Genomic DNA, 20,098 nt, shown 5'->3' with positions numbered 1-20,098 from the left:
AGCAGTAATAGGCCATTCGGCCCATCAAGTTACTACGCCATTCAATCATGGCTGATCTATCTCTCCCCCACAACCCCATTCTCCTGCTTTCTGCCCATGACACCCATATTAATCAAGAATCTATCAATCTCTGCATTAAAGGTGAGAGAGGCAAAGTTCAAAGGAGATGTGCGGGGCAAGTTTTATTTTTAAAGATTGGTGTGTGGAACATAATGCCGGGGGTTTTGTGGAGGCAGATATGATAGTGGCATTTAAAAGGCTTTTAGATATGCTCATGGATATGGATCATGCGCAGGTAGATGAGATTCATTTATCTTGGCATCATGTCTGGCACATACATTGAGGGCTGAAGGGCCTTTTTCCTGTGCTGTACTTTTCTGTGTTCCATGTACCCAGAAAAGGAAAGGAATCTATTATTTTTTTTTCTCTCCTTTGAGATGAAAGTATGTGATTGACTTTTAAATGATCCAACATGTGAGAGCATGCAGTTTCTCGGTCGTTTCTCCCAAAACGATTCTGCATACCATACTGTGGTTTGTTTCAAGTCCTGTCATTTTAAGGTGCCAGAAGAAATATCTGAGCTCCTAAAATGCACTACAACTTCAAAATGAGCATTGCGTTGACATTAAGCAGAATAATGTTCTTTCTTTATCAAATTTGGTACTGCTCAGGTTACACTTTAAAATCTGAATTTTTGTGTCCATGCATGTAAACTTCAATACATGTTCCAATTCTCCTTCAGCACTTCCCCAACCAAAACTCCTTATTCGACTCAATGCAGTTTAATAGTTTAATGGACCATTAGTATTTTAGGGACAGAAAGAAATTAACCCTGAAGTTGTCTTCCAAGTGTATCAAATTCATTAATATTTAAACCCCATTAGAAATATTTTAACCTTATATATCAGCGAGTTAGTCTGTGGTTCACATTTTATCTGTTTGGAGAACAAAATAATCCAAGTGATGGTGGACACAAAGTGCTGGAGTAACTCAGCGGGTAAGGCAGCATCTATGGAGAAACAGGATGGTTGATGTTTCTGGTCAGGATCCTTATATAAACCAGCATTTGCAGACTCCAGCACTTTGTGGTCTATCTTCTGTATTAACCAACATCTACAGTTCCTTTCTACACAATCCAAGTGATGGGTATGAAATGCCATTCTCTTTAATCAGTCACAAAATTTAAAGCTGTATATGTATTATGTGGGCAGTGTAATTTGAATAATAACCAACCATTATGCAGCACAAAAAACATGTATTAAATGTTTTAATAACTTTAAAAAAAATTATCCATAAATCATTGTAGTTAGCGGAACAAACCATGTTTCGTTATAATTATCGGTATACTAAATGCTTTGATTATTTAGTACTTCAGGAGAATAGCCGTCATTGATGCACTGAGTCACTATGTAATTTCGGATCAATTTTTTGCAGATCAGTATTTGCACTAATCAGTAAAAACCTTCTTGGAGACAGAAAACTTAGCAATCCTCTTAGTTTTTACATTCTCATAGCACAGAATAAAATTGGTTTAGTTTCTGAACCCGCTGTGTTTTTCATGTGTAGAAAATAGGTGCAGGAGGAGGCCATTTGGCCCTCTGAGCATGCACCACCATTCATTTTGATCATGGCTGATCATCCACAATCAGTAATCCGTGCCTGCCTCCTCCCAATATCCCTTGATTCCGCTAGCCCCTAAAGCTCCATCTAACTGAGAATATCCAAATACATTATGTGACCTCCTAGCACTTCTTCTCATTTTTCTATTCTTCCCGTTCAACATTGATGGGTTGAATTTCCCCCACATTATCCTCCATCTGCCAAGTCTTTCCTCATTACTTAAAACATCAGTATCACTTGGCATATCTTATCTTCCTCACAACTTATTTTGCCATCTGTCTTTGTATTTTCAGCAAATTTGGCTAATGTGCACTGGGTTCCTTCAACTCCTGTCTGCAAATGTGTAGAAACTCTTGTTTGCATATTTTTTGCTAGCTTCCTCATCTATTCTAGATTTTATTGTGGATTTTGCTAGTCTTCCGGCCTACCATTCATATTCTGAGAATATTATGTGTTTTTTAAATTGATGCCAATGTTAACTGCTTTAGTTAACCCCAGATAGACGCAAAATGCTGGAGTAACTCAGCGGGACGGGCAGCATCTCTGAATAGAAGAAATGGGTGATGTTTCGGGTTGAGACTCTTCTTCAGACTTAGTTAACCCCTGATCTTCCTTGAGGAAACTTTTTTTATTTTCTCAATAAGAGTAATTAGAGTAAATAAAATACAAGAGCAAATACATTTATTTCCTCAATAAATCCTCAAAATATATTTATTTCCTCAAAAAATAAATGGAAATGTGTTTTTTCCCCATTTAAAAGAAAAGTGGATAATTTTCACTGAGAGATACAAAATGGTGACCGAATAGCCACATGATAATGTATATGTTTGAGGCTCCTCAAAAGTCATCTGCTGTATCTCTCTAACAGCCTTATTTACTGTCACAGCCCCCTTTCCCAAACCTGTCCTGTGACAAATCTGCAGCATCTGAGGTGAGACAGCCTCCTGGAATAAGCTGTCTAGATAACTTTCTCTTTTCTTTGATACACTGCACTGTCTATAATTTGGAGTCTACTTCATCAGTTCTGAGACCAAGTTACTCAGAATGCAGACAGTTACACCAGCAGAGACTGTTGTACATCACTCTGATCCCAGCAGCTCTCTGCTTCTGCCACCACAGATCAACCTGCCCTTCCATGTCTGTCACAATTTAATTTAATCATTGTTTAGATCGGCTCTTTATACTTTTAATTATAATTCAGTCTAGTTAATAATCAAGTTTGAAGGTACTAATTTAGGTAGAACCTTTCGTAGTGAATTTGATTTTGGGGAAAACCCCTTTAGGATCTTGGATGTTGCAAATTACAACACTTGCTTGTCAATTATCTTCCTGTACTGTCACATTTTCATCTTTTTAATCTCAAGATTTGGGTTGCTCTTGCTGTTTTATAGTTAATCTCAAGTGTTTAGCTGTAAATTAAAGTTAATAACGCATTGTTTTTTATTGTTGACTAAACTTATTCATTAGAAAGGTTTACCTTCCTGTTGTTAAATTACTGAGACTACTATTCTAAAGAGCAGCAGACTGATTGACTTTCTGCTCTGTCACAGCCCGGGTGATCAATGTGTCCGACAGCAAGGTTGACCTTGTAGATAGCTGCATGGAAGAAACGGGTGGACTAGGCGTGAACATTGTGGTGGATTGTGGAGGTTTGTTCTGCAATATTTTTCCAGCTCAATTTAACTTGTGATTTGAATGCTTTAAGATGATTGTTATGTAACATTATGCTTTGTACAAACACTATTGTGTGCAATCCCTTCCTTTCAACTCAAAGCTGTTTGCCCATGACTGCAGTGGAGTTCTACTGATGTCAAATGTCCTTTGCCACCTCATTTAAATGTGTTCATGTATGAACCCTGATATGACGCATGAACAAGTTTTCTTGTCGTAAAGAGAAGCCAACCACCTAGTCCTATGTGCATTTTCTCTGGAGTTCACTCTGCCAATATCTCACAATTTTCCCCATGACATGAGTGAACATGAGTACAGCAGATAAATGGTGGTGGGCGTCCTGTCAACTCTGGCTTCCCAGGCAGCCTTGCAAATTGCCTATCATTGCAACAAATCCACAGAAAATGCGTTCTCCCTGGCCCTACATTCATCCTTGTAACAATAGGATAACAAGGATACCAACACCAAATTCCTATTTAATCTTTACAGATTCACTATCAACAGCATAATTCCTAGGCAACCCATCTCCAAATTCCTGGACCTCCCCTCGTCAGCAACTAGATTATTGACTTCCAGACAACTAAATGGCAGTCAGTAAGGATAGGCACCAAAAACAATAATTCCTAAAACTGGTGTCTCACAAGGTTCAATCTCAATCCCATGCTATGATCCCTAAATGCTCACTACTGCGCAACTAAATTCTGCCCCAACTCTATTGACAGGTTTTCAGGTGACACCACTGTTGGGGGCCTGATTTCAAACAATGACAAATGGATGCCGGAAAAAGTTGCAGAGCTTTGTAGTATGGTGTGATGATGACAACCTCTTCCCTCAATGTTAGCAAAACAAAGGAGCTAGTCACTTACTTCAGAAAGCGGGATTAATTTCATGCCCCAGTTTGCCTCAAAGGTGCTGAAGTGAAGATCTGAAGTCAAGAGCTTCAAGTTCTCACCAACAATTGATCCTGGTCCAACCACATTAAAGCTATGGCCAACAAAGCATACCAACTCCTCTACTTCCTCAAAGACTGCACACAGCCCGGTCATTCCCCTTCCCCCTGCTTTAGGGCAATAGGTACAAAAGCTTGAAAGCGCATACCACCAAATTTGAGAATGGCTTCTCTCCTGCTGTTATGAGACTTTTGAATGGACCTTGCATAAGGGTCTATTCCCGATCTCTCAATCTACCTTGTGGCTTTGCATTTTTTAATCTGCTCTTTCTCTGAAGATACACTATATTCTGCAATCTGTTTATTTTCCTTTGCACTGCGTGTGATACAACCTGCCTGGAAAACAAAGTGTTTCAGTCTCTCAGTACACATTACAATAATATACCAATACATCTGAAGAAGGATTTCGACCCGAAACGTCACCCATTCCTTCTCTCCAGTGAAGCTGCCTGTTACTCCAGCAATTTATGTCTATCTCCGGTTTTAAATCCGCATCTGCAGTTCCTTCCTACACATATACCAATACCAGTTCTACTTCTGCTACCCTGACAACAGCAATTTCGGTAGATTCACAAATGGAACTAAACACTTTATGGTCTTGATGTCTCAGCAACCAAGACTTTGAGATGACTAAAATGACACTTTAAAATCATTTGGTAATCCTGACAATTTAACCAAATTTCTAATGGTGTTTTCCTTTATTGCTGTAAGTAAATGCTGTCCTTGTAATTTTAATACATCTTCATTGAGATTGCACAAATTGAAATGGGGTGTTGTTGGATAAATCATTGGAGGGATTTGCATGCTAGGTTAGTTTTCCTCCTTCACTGCTTGCCCTTCAAGCAGGGCTATGAATGCAATCACCTAACTATTCTGTCCTTCTTGCCAATTTTGGATGCCAATATCACAGTCTGACACCTCAAATGCATTAGAATAAAATGAGAACTGCTAAAATAACTACACATAGCTGCAGTAGGTAAAACATGAGCCCACTTGCTGTGAATGGATTGTCTGTCTGTGATGCTCTATTGAAGCTGTTAAAATGATGTATCCGCAAATTTGGTTCATGTTTTTAAACTTTTTATTCCAATGTAAAAACGGGCATGGCCCCAAGCTATCCCTTCGGGTTAAAATGCACTGCTGTGTGTCAAACTATATAGGAGTGTCTGCTGTGCGACAGGTTGGGGTGTTAGATACAGATCAACAAAGTCTAGAAGGAAAAAAATGTTTTTAATGGGATTAAATGTAATCTTGGTTGACTATAACTGAAAACATTTACAGTGATACTGGAACGATGATAGAAAAAGCTTAGTTATGTCCCTTTTCAGCAAACATCAGTGTATGGAGTGCAGAAAATAAAGTCTGTTTTAAAATAATTCAAAATTATAAAAGTCCAGAATGCATTCTTACTACTATACAGACTACTTTGATGGTTTTGTAGTTGGAAATGGAAAGATTGGAATTAATGCTGTAAAGTTTGCTTGTATGGGCATGACTGCTGAGCAGAAAAATCTAATTTGGTTAAGTCAACTTTTAACAAAGTTATTAACTATAGCATTTATGATGCTATATGACATTTTATTTTATTTTAATCTGAATCAAACCTTGTTGGCATGGATAGGCTGGGAGTAATTCAGCGGGCCGGGCAGCATCTCTGGAGAAAAGAAATAGGTGATGTTTCGGGTCGAGACACTTCTTCAGACTTGGCTTGCTCTTGCTTACCTGGTGAATTTAGCTGCTGTGGAATATATATGTTTTGATCATTTGTTTTATAGTGCAGCTGTACAGCAAAGATGACGAGTCGGCTGTCAAACGACATCTCCCACATAAACATGACATCTTCAGTCTTCTAGCTGTCACCGGTCATTGGGTAACAACAGAAGAGAACCTCCAGGTAACAGAGAAAGTTTTCCTTGTGAAATGTCTCTTGTACTTTGTCAATATCGCAGTTCTCCGCAGGAAACTGAATGCGACACCACAGGAAATCGGATCACTTGTGTAATTCCTAAACGCCAAAAGGAACCTTTGGTTTGTGTAGAGAGAAATTATAACCGATCTAATACATTACAAATTAGATGTAAAATTGTATAGCAAGCTGGAATGGGGAGAAACATTGCTGGTGTGGGGGGGGGGGGGTAGGGTTTCAGGATTAGAAGGCCCCTGATTTCTTTTATCTCATTATTATTTATCTCACAGAAATATATGTGGAATTGACTAATCTTGAGGGTGAAACATATGACCATAAATTGTAATAGACAAGTGTTAGTTTTATGTTTGCTTTTGTAACTTACAGGTGAAGGACAGGGTTTTACTTTACAGGTGTGTCTCATAAAACAGGAATGCTGCCCTAGATCAACATTCATTGCAGTGTTGCATTTAATATCTTTGCCTGTTTTATCAAAAAAGTATTTTACATAATGCATCGGGCTCTCTAAAAATATTATTCCTGTTTTAGCTCCCCATAACTATTTTACATTTCATTCAGGTACCAGATTTTAATGCTTATGGTACTGGCTGCCGATGTGTTTCACCCTTTTAGCTGCTGTGGAGGACATGTATGATCATCCAATCTTAAATTTAAAAAAATGCTATTAAATTCAAAAGTTTCAAAAGTCTTTTATTGTCTCGTGTACCAATTAAGGTACAGTGATATTCGATTTACCATGGACCATGAATTAGCATGGATCTTACAAATAAATGATGGTAAAATAAGCAGATGAAGGGGAGAAGAATGGAAGCATTCACTAACAGTTAGATCAAGGAGGGTGGAAGAACAGAGATTGGGATAGCACAGAAGCATGCCCTTCGGCCCACAATGTCTGTGCTGAATGCGATGCTGTTAAAATAATCTCCTCTGCCTGCATGTGATGAGGGGTTTCTGAGCCTATAAATATTAATGTGGACGCAGACTCGCTTCTATTTTGTGGGCGGCACAGTGGCGCAGCGGTAGAGTTGCTGCCCCACTGCACCAGTGACACGGGTTTGATCCCGACTACGGGTGCTGTCTACGGAGTTAGTACGTTCTCCCCGCGACCCCGTGGGCTTGCTCCGGGTGTTCCAGTTTCCTCCCACACTCCAAAGACCTACAGGTATGCAGTGTAATTGGCTTTGGTAAAATGGTAAATTGTCCCTTGTATGTAGGATAGTGTAAGTGCGCGGGGATTGTTGGTCGGCGCGGACTTGGAGGGCCTGTTTCCGCACTCTATCTCCCAACCAAACTAGGAATGATGGAAGAACAAAGAATAGTACAGCACAGAAATAAGCCCTTCAGCCGACAACGTCAGTGCCGAATGCGATGCCATTAAACTAATCTTTTTCTGATGCATGCGATGAGGGGTTTCTGTGGCCATAGACGTCAATGCGGGGGCAGACTCATTTGTATATTGTGAACTTTGTTAAATCAGTATTTACATAGAATTAGAAAAACAACATAAGCATGCAGCAAATGAATGAAGGGAAGAATTGTAAATTAATAGTTGTACATCTGATTGCATGCGCTTTGCAGACATTGCCTAATATTTTGTGTTTTGAGTTCTCTGTATGATGTGATGTTGCTGTCTGCTTGTTGCAATTAACCAAAGGCCTAATTGTATCATTTCAATATCTCTCTCAACTTTCATCACCAATAAAAATAATTGATTCATAACTTGAATAGTCCATCAGTCTAAATCACCATTACACCTATCGATGGGAATGTGGGAGAAATGAATGGCTTGCTATAAAGATTAGCGCGAATGAGCACTTGATGCATCCCGATGAAATGCTTTCTGCGGTGCATCTGTGAAAGTAAAGGGTTGTTCAGAAGGTCATAAGGAATGGGAGTAGAATTAGGCCATTCGGCCCATCGTCTACTCCGCCTTTTAAATCATGGCTGATCTATAGAAACATAGAAAATAGGTGCAGGAGGAGGCCATTCGGCCCTTCGAGCCAGCACCGCCATTCATTGTGATCAGGGCTGATCGTCCCCAATCAGTAACCCGTGCCTGCCTTCTCCCCATATCTCTTGATTCCACCAGCCCCTAGAGCCCCTATCTAACTCTCTCTTAAATCCATCCAGTGATTTGGCCTCCACTGCCCTCTGTGGCAGGGAATTCCACAAATTACACAATTCCACAAATCTCTCCCTCCTAACCCTTTCTTCTGCCTTCTCCCCACAGCCTCTGACACCTGTACTAATTAAGCTTGTTGGGGACATGTCGAACATTCCTAACCCTTCCAAGGAAGTAGAGGCGTTGGTCTGCTTTCTTGGCTGTTACTTTGATGTGGCTGGTCCAGGACAAATTGCTTATGATATTCCTAGGCACCTGAAGCAATCGACCATCTGTACTTCAGCCTCATCAATATATACCAGAGTATATGGGGACACATTGGGCCTCTTTCTTTGCTGCATGACGTGATGATTAAGCTCTAGTCTACAACAATCTTTAGTTAAGAGATACAGCGAGGAAACGGGGCCCATTAAGCCCGACCAGCGATCCCTGCACATTAACATTATCCTGCACCCACTAGGGACAATTTACAATTATATCAAGAAAATTAACCTACAAACCTGTACGTCTTTGGAGTGTGGGAGGAAACCAGAGATCCTGGAGAAAGCCCACGCAGGTCAAGGTGAGTACATAAAACTCCATACAGACCAGCAACCGTGGTCAGGATCGAACCCTGGTCCCTGGTGCTGTAGGGCAGCAACTCTACCGCTGCGCCTCCTTGTCACCCACTAATCGTTTATTGAATATGTCTTGGTATCTCTCTAAAGGCTTAATTTTTTTTTTTACTATTGCAGTTAGATCCACCAGATAGTCGACTATTATTTTGTAAAGGAGCAAGTATTTCATTTCTAAATGAGGAAGTGTGGCAACTATCAAACATGCAACAAGGGAAGTATCTGCGTATCCTTTACTAAGATCCAGGGATAGTTAAGTATATGATACAAATCAAGCTGAAAATGATGATAAGACTGAGCCTCCATAACCATTATTTTTGTTATTTACAATCCACATTCATTTTCATGTTGATATTGCTGGAGATTCGATTGTTCCACTTGTTCGTTGTTCACAAATATTACTCTTTTTTAGTGAAAAATACATTTCTTGTAAGAGAGCATCTTTTTTTAACGAGCCTATATATCATGCCTTGAACTTTCGATTTTATTATCGAGTATTATTTTTCATGCATTACATTCTTGCTTTTGTGACCACTTTTAATATCTGTACTTGTATCCCTTTACTCTCTGTACCCTTTTATGCCGTCTGCAGTGCTAACTGTTTCTTACAAAAGGGAGTAAATAAATAGAAGTGTATCCCAGATAGGCACAAAAAGCTGGAGTAACTCAGCGAACCAGGCAGCATCTCTGGAGAGAAGGAATGAGTGACATTTCAGGTCGAGACCCTTCTTTAGTTCAGAAGTGTATCCTAGCTTCTGTGTCCCATGTCATCCTGTGGAATCTAATTTGGCAGTCCCACCTATTTCTTTGACTTGAGACCAGGTTTCCATGGATTCCATTGAATGTGCTTTTTGACTTTCTGCTACTGCTCCGACATACGTTGGTGGTTTCCAGTACATTTTAAGGCTTGATAAAATTTGTCTTTCTCCAATTTGGAACATTTACTCTTAGTTATCATGTTCTTTCCCATAACTATTGAAATTGACCTCATTACTACTACTACCCCTAAAATTGCTCTTTTCACCCCCTCTTTCCTTCCCACATACTTGCAAGTTAAAATCAAATCCAAATTTTTGTTTTTTCCATTCTGTTTAAAAGAAGGAAATTGAGGAGACTATGACAATTTTTTCATCTTTCTTAACTGCAAGCAAGCGTGATGACGGAAGATTGGAAAACTAATGTGGCATGTTTAGCAGAGAGGCATAATCTGCAGAGCTGTTAGGTTGGTGGAATCAATTTTGAGATTGCATAAACCTTCACTGCACACGGAATAATTATCTCCTGCTTTTTAATGATTTTCTTGGGCCTTAAGTTGTGTTTGTGGAACCTTATCCTCATTCTGTCTTGAACTCTGCTCCCCCACCCCCCCCCCCCCCCCCCCCCCCCCCCCCCCCCCCCCCCCTACTATATTCTTTGGCCACAATATTACATCCTTGGTCTTGAAGCAAGCAAGGTAATGCACCATTCTGAAACTGAGCCTGCTACTGCAGAAATGCCCATCTGCTTGCCTAATTGTAGAACCTTTTACAAACTTTGCCTTTGTGAGGACTTTCTCCCCTCCTTTCTACAGACGAACAACCCAGAGTGCGTTGGTCTTGGTTGGCACCACTTCCATGGGAAACAACACCCTCACTAGTATTCAGAACTGACGTACAATTTAATAAAGCTGCTGCAAAATGACTGAAGCATGCAGCTTTGCTCACCCATTAGTGATTCCCATTATTACAATGCCAGTGCGATATTAAAAGTTGGAGATTGAATTGCCTGGGTTACTGATTTAAATGGCACAATTCCACAGTGTCAAATTCAGTACTATATTCTCCCCACAACTTTTGATGCAGGGAGGCAGATTCGCTCATTGGTTTTAACCAACCGATTACTATTTTAATTTTTTTAATAAATTTGTGAGTTGATAATTGGGACATGGGTGGATTAGTTACATAGAAACATAGAAACATAGAAAATAGGTGCAGTAGTAGGCCATTCGGCCCTTCGAGCCTGCACCGCCATTCACATATGATCATGGCTGATCATCCAACTCAGTATCCTGTTCCTGCCTTCTCTCCATACTTTAGCCACAAGGGCCATATCTAACTCCCTCTTAAATATAGCCAATGAACTGGCTATATAGAAGTTGAGGCCAGTAATGAAGTGGCCTCAACTACCTTCTGCGGCAGAGAATTCCAGAGATTCACCACTCTCTGTGAAAAAAAAAATATTCAAAGATAGTGTGGCATGGTGGCGCAGTTAGAGTTGCCGCCTTACAGCGCTGGAGATCCGGGTTCGATCCTGACTACGGGTGCTGTCTGTACAGAGTTTGTACATTCTCCCCCATGACCTGCGTGGGGGTTTTCTCTGAGATCTCAAAAGTTTCACAGGCCTTTTATTGTCATGTGCACCAATTAATGTATAGTGATATGCGGATTACCATACAGCCATACGAAAAAACCCCAACAAGGCACACAACTGCATAAAAGTTAACTTAAACATCCACTCAGCGGATTCCCCACATTTCTCACTGTGATGGAAGGCAAAAATGTCCAATCTTCTTCCTCTTTATTCTCCCGCGGTCGGGGCAGTCGAACCATCCGTCGGGGCGATCGAAACTCCCGCGGCTTGGAGCTCCCGACGTCGGTCTCTACCCCGAGACCGCGGGCTCCGTGATGTTAATTCCGCCTACACCCACGGTTGGAGCTCCGAGGTCGACCCCTGGCAAAGGGATCGCGAGCTCCGCGATGGTAAGTCCGCAGGCGACCGCGGTGGAGCTCTCAAAATCGGTCTCCAGCAAAGGCCGGCAACTCCTTGATGTCGGGTCGCAGTGTGGACGGAGTTACGAGAGGGAAAAAAATCGCATCTTCGTCGAGGTAAGGGATTAGAAAAAGTTTCCCCCAACTCCCCCCACCCCCCTCCTCCCAACATAAAACAAGCTAAAGAACATTAAAAACATTCTTTTAAATACAATTAGAACACAAAGAAGGAAAGGACAGACAGACTGTTGGCGAGGCAGCCACTGCTGGCGCCACCCGGTGGTTCAGTTTCCTCCCATACTCCAAAGATGTGCAGGTTTGTAGGTAGATTGGCTTGGTATTTTTAAAAAATGTAACTATTATACCTAGTGTGTGTAGGATGGTGTTAATGTGCAGGGAGTGCAGGTCAGTGCAGACTCGGTAGGCCGAAGGGAGTGTTTCTGCGCTGTAGCTCTAAACTAAACTAAACTAATACATTTTGCAGCTTAATCTGCCAGTAAGATGACTTAAATCTGCAACTTGATTGTTCCAATGGTATCCACAAAGGCAATGTTAATTATGTTGCGTATTATGTCGCAATCCTTGTATTGAAAAATATAAAGTAACAAAGCTTTAATGGATCAACATTTTTTTAAACAGACCAGCTTTACATTAGTTTCAACGTTTACCCGCTTTTCCATAAATCATCATGATCTTCATGAGAGTAATAACTTGCCTGGCTTTTTTTCAATACTCGTGTACGGTATAGACAGTGAGTAGCTGGCTTTTCGGTTGCACGAAGTACCATGTTCGAGCTAGAGCCTGTCTTTGTACATTATTTCTAACACATCCAGTTAATAATGATTAAATATCAATCAATGATATTAACCTTGGCTTATATTTCACACCTATAATATCACTGTATCCCAACAACGGTTCACTTCAGACATTTGAAGCACACTTGCTTCCACTGCCAATGACCAGCTGACTTGGCACAAACCCGTGGCCTTTCTGTTTGAAAGATTAATCTCTGCAATGTAATTTTTTTTAGTTTAGTTTAGAGATACAGCGTGGAAACGGGCCCTTCGGCCCACCGAGTCTGCATCGACCAGCGATCCCCGCACATTAACACTGTCCAACGCCCACTCGGGCCAATTTTACATTTTATACCAAACCAATTAACCTACAAACCTGTACATCTTTGGGGTGTAGGAGGAAACCGAAGATCCTGGAGCAAACCCACATGGGTCACGGGGAGAACGTACAAACTCCATACAGACAAGCACGCAATAGTCAGGATCGAAACCGGGTCTCTAGCGCTGTAAGGCAGTAGCTCTACCCTTTGTTTTGATATTTTCATACAGTTCCAAAAGTTTTCTTTCTCAGGCTAATAATGATTTTTATTTCATTTTTCACAATTTGTTTAAAATAACCTGAAGGGCAATATTTTTGAAGGGTGGTTGGTGTATGGAATGAGCTACCAGAGAAGGTAGTTGAGGCAGGTACTATAACATTTAAAAGACATTTGGACAGGTACATGGATAGGAAAGGTTTAGATGGATTTGGGCCAAACATGGGCAGGTGGGGCGTGTGCATAAGGCATCTTAGGCAGTCGGCATAGGCAAGTAGGGCCGAAGGGCCCATTTCTGTGCATCATGACTCTGTTTCTGTGTGTTGAACGGTGAAATGGCTGCTGAATATCAAGAGCAGCCAAAGTAATTTTCGGAGCATAATCAATTGATATGCAGGCGTTTGCGTAGATGGGAGAATTTTGTGTTCTATACTTCCTGCATTATTTCTTATTCCGATGTCGTTCCATATATGCTCAAGTACGACTTATTATGCCTGAATGCTGTTGCCTAGATATTTTGAAGGACGTGATGGAGAAGCTGTCCATCGGAACATTCCGGTAAACATTTTGATATTCGTACCATCAATTCTGAGTGCGTGTGACTTGGAAAAGCAATTGTATAATAAATTGGCAATGGAACATTCGCTGTTGGAATTAAGACTTTACTGCGCTTAAGTATATGTACAGATGTTTGCACTACATAGAATCTTGAGATACAGCCAGAAAATCAGGCAAATATTTGTCTTCTTGCATGTGATTGTATTTAAAATGCACGTTGAGTGATCATCGTCAACTATTTTAACGCTTCGGGAAATGCAGCTAGCCTCGCCTTCCACAGAAAGGTACAAGGTATTATGGAGACTTAGCCCAGTGTCTAGACATTTCCAACTGCTTGTCTCTTTTCAGGCCTCAATTGGATGAACCCATTCCAATATATGAAGCCACTGTTGCCATGGAGATGGTTCAGAAAAACCAAGTCAGAAAAAAGCAAGTCGTTCGGCTCTGAAACAGTGTCGTGATGACTAATTCCTGTGAACAGCTAAAAGACAAGTGCTGACTTGAGTTATGCCCATTGGTCTGGAGCAGATGGTTCAATGCAACATCAGTAATTCTCTGGTTAAATTATTTTCCTCCATTTACGGTAAATTGTTTATCAGTGAAAAGCTTTGTGGACCTCTGAACTAGCTTTGAATTATTGTAATGCATCCTGGAATCCAATATCTGTTTTTTTATTTTCATTTAATGTTACTACTTTGCTGAAATCTATAATCTCTTATCAGTTTGCTGCAGCATCACCAACTGCAGAGTGATTGATGATACTTTCTTGAAGAGTTGCAAACTGTTAAAAATTCATCTACCTTTTTATATTGGGTATAAATAATTGATGACTCGATCAAGATGAGGATGCGAATAAATGGATTGATAGTGGGTTTCCCCACTGATAGATCTCGTAAGTGTTGCCAGAAAATAATTCATAAAGGATAGAAGCAGAATTAGGCCATTTGGCCCATCAAGTCTACTCCGCCATTCAATCGTGGCTGATCTGTCTCTCCCTCCTGACCCCATTCTCTTGCCTTATCCCCATAACCTCTGACACCTGTGCTAATCAAGAATCTATCTTTCTCTGCCTTAAAAATATCTATAGTATTTTTGTACTGAGGGATTGCACAGCCGATGATAAAGTGTCAGCTCCAAGTCTGAATCAACCGTGTCGAATTTACGAGTGAATTCTGAGATCAGCACTTCCAAATTTATTTCCCTTACTAAAGTTAGCATAGAAACTGAAACTAATAGCTTAAATTATTTAAAGCTGTCTTGTGCAATTTAATTTTTTTCTTTCGTTGTTCGGATTAGGTTATGAGTGCACCTGTTTCCAATTATGATGTATCCACCAAATCCCCCTAAAATAAACCTTTTCTCTCAAGGCTGATTAATCTGGATTGTTTACAGTTCCTTGCATGAACTTTCCGTGAGCATGCTCGCTTGAACCTGGGGCCCTGTGATCCCATTACAATCATTGCCTCTTCCAGGCTAAAGCAATTCTAACAGCTCAGCAGTTTTTGGCATTTGCAGGGAAATGAAAACTTTAATGTGGTACGTTTTGGAAAGCCTGCTTCTCTGTGGTTTCTGCTGATAACATTTGATGCATTGGATTCAGCACAAAATTGTCTGTGTCTACATTCAGTATATGGTAAGCAGGGTTGTCTAGAACAGGTGATATTGAGCTGAAGGGGGAACATAGTGGAATTTTGATTCAACGTATGTATAAATCTTACATCAACATTTGGTTATGACCTAATTTTTTTTTTAAAAGGTGATTCATTAGCAAAACTACTGCAATTTTATTTGGTTCCTTGTAGGCCACCCACAACTCACCATCCCCACTCTCCATTAAACATGGAACAATACACATTGCTGGTTTAAACAGAAGATAGACACAAAACGTGACTCAGTGGGTCAGACAGCATCTCTTGAGAAAAGCAATAGGTGACGTTTCGGCTCGAGACCCTTCTTGCACAAATGGGTCATTCTGCCCACACTGTGCTGACCATGATGGCAATTTATAGAAGTGAGTGAGTGTAGATGCTGGTTTACTAAGGATAGGCACAAAATGCAGGAGTAATTCAGTGGGTCAGGTAGCAGCCCAGAACTGAAGCAATTGGACAGGTGACATTTGGGTCGGAACCCTTCTTCAGTCTGAGTTACTCTAGTATTTTGAGTCATTTCGAATGATGTTAATTTAAACTGATTCCATCTGCCTGCACTTGTACTACTTCCCACTATCCCCTGCCAGTTTGCCTGCCTGTTCAAATATCTCTTTAATGTTATTGTTTTATCTGCTTCCACTACGTTCCAGGAAATACATACAGCAACCTCGGTTCCAGAACCTTGCTGGATTATCTGTTTTGCTGGACCAACCGAGGTCACAGCCTCCGACGGGAGTCGAACGGTCCGCCTCGGCAGCCGGGGTGGGGGAGGGGCGAGATACCGGCCCACAAATTCGGCCACCGGAGTTGGCTGTGGGAACAGATGGGAATTAAATTCCAGAGCTCGAACCACAGGACAAATTCAATCCGCATCAAAATCAATTGTGGGAGCGGATTCGCTGGCTCCGACTGGGCCAAAGTTTCAGAGCCCTGGCCACAGAGGCAAATTTGACCTTACGCTGGGAAATCTGGCCGTGGAAGTCCTCCAGTTGGAATAACACCCCTCCTGCACTACCCTCTGGATTCAAAATTGGCTTGATCAGGGAAGACAGTTTACTAAGTCTCTCTATAAACAATAGGTGCAGGAGTAGGCCATTCAGCCTTTCGAGTCAATATGATCATGGCTAATCATCCTCAATCAGTAGCCCGTTCCTGCCTTCTCCCCATATCCCTGACTCCGCTATCTTTAAGAGCCCTATCTAGCTCTCTCTTGAAAGTAACCAGAGAACCGGCCTCCACCGTCAGAGGCAGAGAATTCCACAGACTCACAACTCTCTGTGTGAAAAAGTGTTTCCTCATCTCCGTTCTGAATGGCTTGCCCCTTATTCTTAAACTGTGGCCCCTGGTTCTAGACTCCCCCACTATCAGGAACCTGCTGGCTCGAAGGGCCGAATGGCCTACTCCTGCACCTATTTTATATTGAGAATTAATCTGGGTCAAACTGTCCCTCTTAAATGGTTTACCAAGGCAATGTATACAACATCCACTGCCATAACCATTATCAATCATCTTCATTACCTTTTGGGGGGAAAAAAACTCAATCAAGTTTGTAAGATGACCATTGTGGCACGGCTTGCAGAGCTCCTGCTTCAGGTGCTGTCGGTGTGGAGTTTGCAAATGCTCCCTTTGACTGTATTGGGTTTTGTCCGGAGTTGTGGGTTAATTGGCCTCTGTAAATTGCTCATAATGTGCAAGGAAAGTGGAATAACATTGAATTATTGTGAATGGGTGATCTACAGTCGGCGTGGGCTGAAGTGCCCGTCTCCATACTGTTTCTTTAAACTAAACTACATGACCTCCTTTCCACGAAGCCATGCTGACTGTCCCCAATATGTAAAAAGAAAAGACACAAATTGCTGGAGTAACTCAGCGGGTCAGGCAGTATCTCTGGAGAACATGGACTGGTGACGTCGGTCAAAACCCTCCTTCAAGTTCGTACTTTTCCAAACAATGAGTAAATCCTATCGCTAAGAATCTTCAATAAATTTCCTACCACTTATAAAAGGATAACTGCACAGTAGCACAACGTTGCTGCCTTACAGCGGCAGAGAGCTGGGCTCGAGCCTGACTATGTCGTGTGCTGTCTGTATGGTGTTTGTACATTTTCCTTGTGATCACGTAGGTTTTTCATCCGGATGCTCCTGTTTCCACCCACACTCCAAATGTGTACAGATTTGTAGGTTAATTGGCCTCAGTAAACATTGTAAATTTTCCCTAATGTGTAGGATAGTGTTAGTGTTCACGGGCATAGACTCCGTGGGTCAAAGGGCCTGTTTCTGCTCTCTGTATTGAAACTAAACCAAACTGGCTATAATTTGTAGGATTATCCCTATTACTTCCTCCCACCCCTCTCCCGTTCAATGAAAGTAACAATACTGGAGCTGTGCCTAGGGCTAAAGAAGAGGATGCAAAAATCTCTGTCAAGGCCCCAGTAATCTCTCTTGCCTCATGTAATCTACGTCCTGCGTTAATACTCTCATTTTAATATTTGTTCCGTTTAGTTTGAAGATGCAGCGTGGAATCGGGTCCTGTTGTTCACTGAGTCCGCGCCGACCAGCGATCCCTGCACACTAACACCATCCTACACACACACACACACACACACACACACACACACACACACACACACACACACACACACACACACACACACACACACACACACACACACACACACACACACACACACACACACACACACACACACACACACAACACACACACACACACACACACACACACGGGACAATTTTATACTTATACCAAGCAAGTTAACCTACAAGCCTGTACTTCTTTTGCAACTGGGAGGAAACCGGAGATCCCGGTGAAAACCCACACAGGTCACGGGGAGAAGGTACAAACTCTGTACAGACAAGCCCCTGTAGTCAGGATCGAACCTGGGTCCCTGGCGCTGTAAGGCAGCAACTCTACCACTGCCCCACCATTTCAAAAGCAAAGAGCCAGACCATTCTCCTTCCTTGCTGGCAACAAAACGTTCACACACAAAGTGCCAGAGAAACACAACCATGGAATTGTTTTTCTGTAGAAGCTGACTTCCTGAGGAGAGGATGGAGCAAATAAACACTATTCTTATAAATTAAATAACCTGTATACAATTCTACCAATTATTAACAAACAGTTTGGAGTGGAGATATTTCCTAATAATCTACCCCACTGGTGTACATTTGCTTCCTTTTCCTTGAAGTGCAATCATTTTGGCGTGATTAACCTTTTAATTCCTTTTCTCTGGACTTCTTTTCTGTACAATATGACATTCTGTAAGATGACATTTCAGATGACACCATACCAACTATTAAGAGCTTCACTGTGCCAAGTCTCTAAATAGCACAGTTGGAAGGGGACCAGTGATTTCTCTGTTGCTTAGCATTCTTTCACAACTCAATATACCACCAGCGTATAGTTTCTCCAAATAACATTGAATATCTGGCAAAGAGAACTACAGCCCAGAAACGTGCCTTTTGGCCCAGCGAGTCTGCGCCAACCAGGGATATTTTTTTACAATTCTAACGGAGCCTAATTAACCTACAAACCTGTACATCTTTGGAATGTGGGAACATCCAAATTCCGTGCAGACAGCACGGAGTCAGGATCGAACCTGGGTCACTGGCGCTGTAAGTCTTCAGAGGACAATTTTTATTTAAACTAGTTTGTCTTTCGTTTAGAGCATGGACCTTCAGCCCACTAATTCCACACCGACCAACTAAGTTCTGTCTGAAGAAGGGTTTCGGCCCGAAACGTCGCCTATTTCCTTCGCTCCATAGATGCTGCTGCACCCGCTGAGTTTCTCCAGCATTTTTGTGTACCTAAGTTCTGTTATCCCACTTTATCAAGCACTCCCGATACATTTGGGGTGATTTTACAGAGGCCAATTAACCTGCAAACCCATGTCGAAGGAAACCAAAGCACCCAGAGGAAACCCACACGGTCACAGCGAGAACGTGCAAACGCCACACAGACAGCTCCTGAGGTCAGGATCGAATCAAGGTCTCTGGCGCTGTGCGGCAGCAGCTCTACCCGCTGCACCATTGTGCTGCCCCATTCACCTTATTTACTTCATGGGCATTTTACCTTAGGGATAGAGTTATCAAATCTACCCTCACGACTTCTGCAGGCTGTACAGAGGAGCTTCTCAATTAACAGAAGGATCATTGACATGAGTAATTCCTGTGGGGTTTTTTAATGCAAGTGTGTAAACAAATTTGTGTACACCCAGAAGGAGAGGTAATAGAAATTGAAATAAACTGCAGCTTGAATTTTGGACAACCAGTCCAAATACATAACTTTCCCACACTATCACAGGAGCGTGGTGTCATCCTTCAAATAAGCCAGTGATGTTTCATAGCTTGTCATTCTGAGCAAACATAAACCTGCAAATGACACATCCACAGGAATAAAACATGATTTAGGTACAGTATACTGGTATTACCAGTAAATGAGTCACTCACAGCTGCAACACCTATATTTTTTTTTTAAAAGGATGAATCACACAACCATAGGAACCAGCAAATGAAACCCCTTCCAGCAAAATGGTGATTTCCACAATTGGTAATGTTCACTTGGCAGTAATTATAAGGAAGCTAATGGGTGAAATGGACGAGTCAGTAATGTATCCATATCTCCAGTGTCCCTCTCAATAGACAATAGGTGCAGGAGTCGGCCATTCGGCCCTTCGAGCCAGCACAGCCATTCAATGTGATCATGGCTGATCATCTGCAATCAGTACCCCGTTCATCCCCATATCCCCTGACTCCGCTATTTTTAAGAGCCCTATCTAGCTCTCTCTTGAAAACATCCAGAGAACCCGCCTCCACCGCCCTCTGAGGCAGAGAATTCCACAGACTCACCACTCTCTGTGAGAAAAAGTATTTCCTCGTCTCCGTTCTAAATGGC

The 20,098-nt window shown here is 41.7% G+C and overlaps 1 protein-coding gene across 2 annotated transcripts in view; it reads left to right on the top strand.

Moving 5' to 3' along the window:
- cryzl1 (crystallin, zeta (quinone reductase)-like 1) overlaps positions 1-14,910 on the top strand; it is a 38,234-nt gene extending 23,324 nt beyond the window's left edge. For both annotated transcript variants that reach the window (XM_055645201.1, XM_055645200.1), the window contains 5 exons: positions 3,171-3,269; positions 6,016-6,134; positions 9,024-9,129; positions 13,493-13,538; positions 13,887-14,910. In XM_055645201.1, coding sequence (XP_055501176.1) covers positions 3,171-3,269; positions 6,016-6,134; positions 9,024-9,129; positions 13,493-13,538; positions 13,887-13,986 — 470 coding nt within the window. In that variant the 3' untranslated portion in view covers positions 13,987-14,910. The remainder of the gene's footprint in view (positions 1-3,170; positions 3,270-6,015; positions 6,135-9,023; positions 9,130-13,492; positions 13,539-13,886) is intronic.
- The last annotated feature ends 5,188 nt before the right edge of the window (positions 14,911-20,098 follow it).

This window comes from Leucoraja erinacea, chromosome 13 (genome assembly GCF_028641065.1).
Source record: "Leucoraja erinacea ecotype New England chromosome 13, Leri_hhj_1, whole genome shotgun sequence".
Taxonomy (NCBI): domain Eukaryota; kingdom Metazoa; phylum Chordata; class Chondrichthyes; order Rajiformes; family Rajidae; genus Leucoraja; species Leucoraja erinaceus.
Note: the sequence above shows the minus strand (reverse complement) of the source record. Positions and strands in the feature narration are given on the sequence as shown.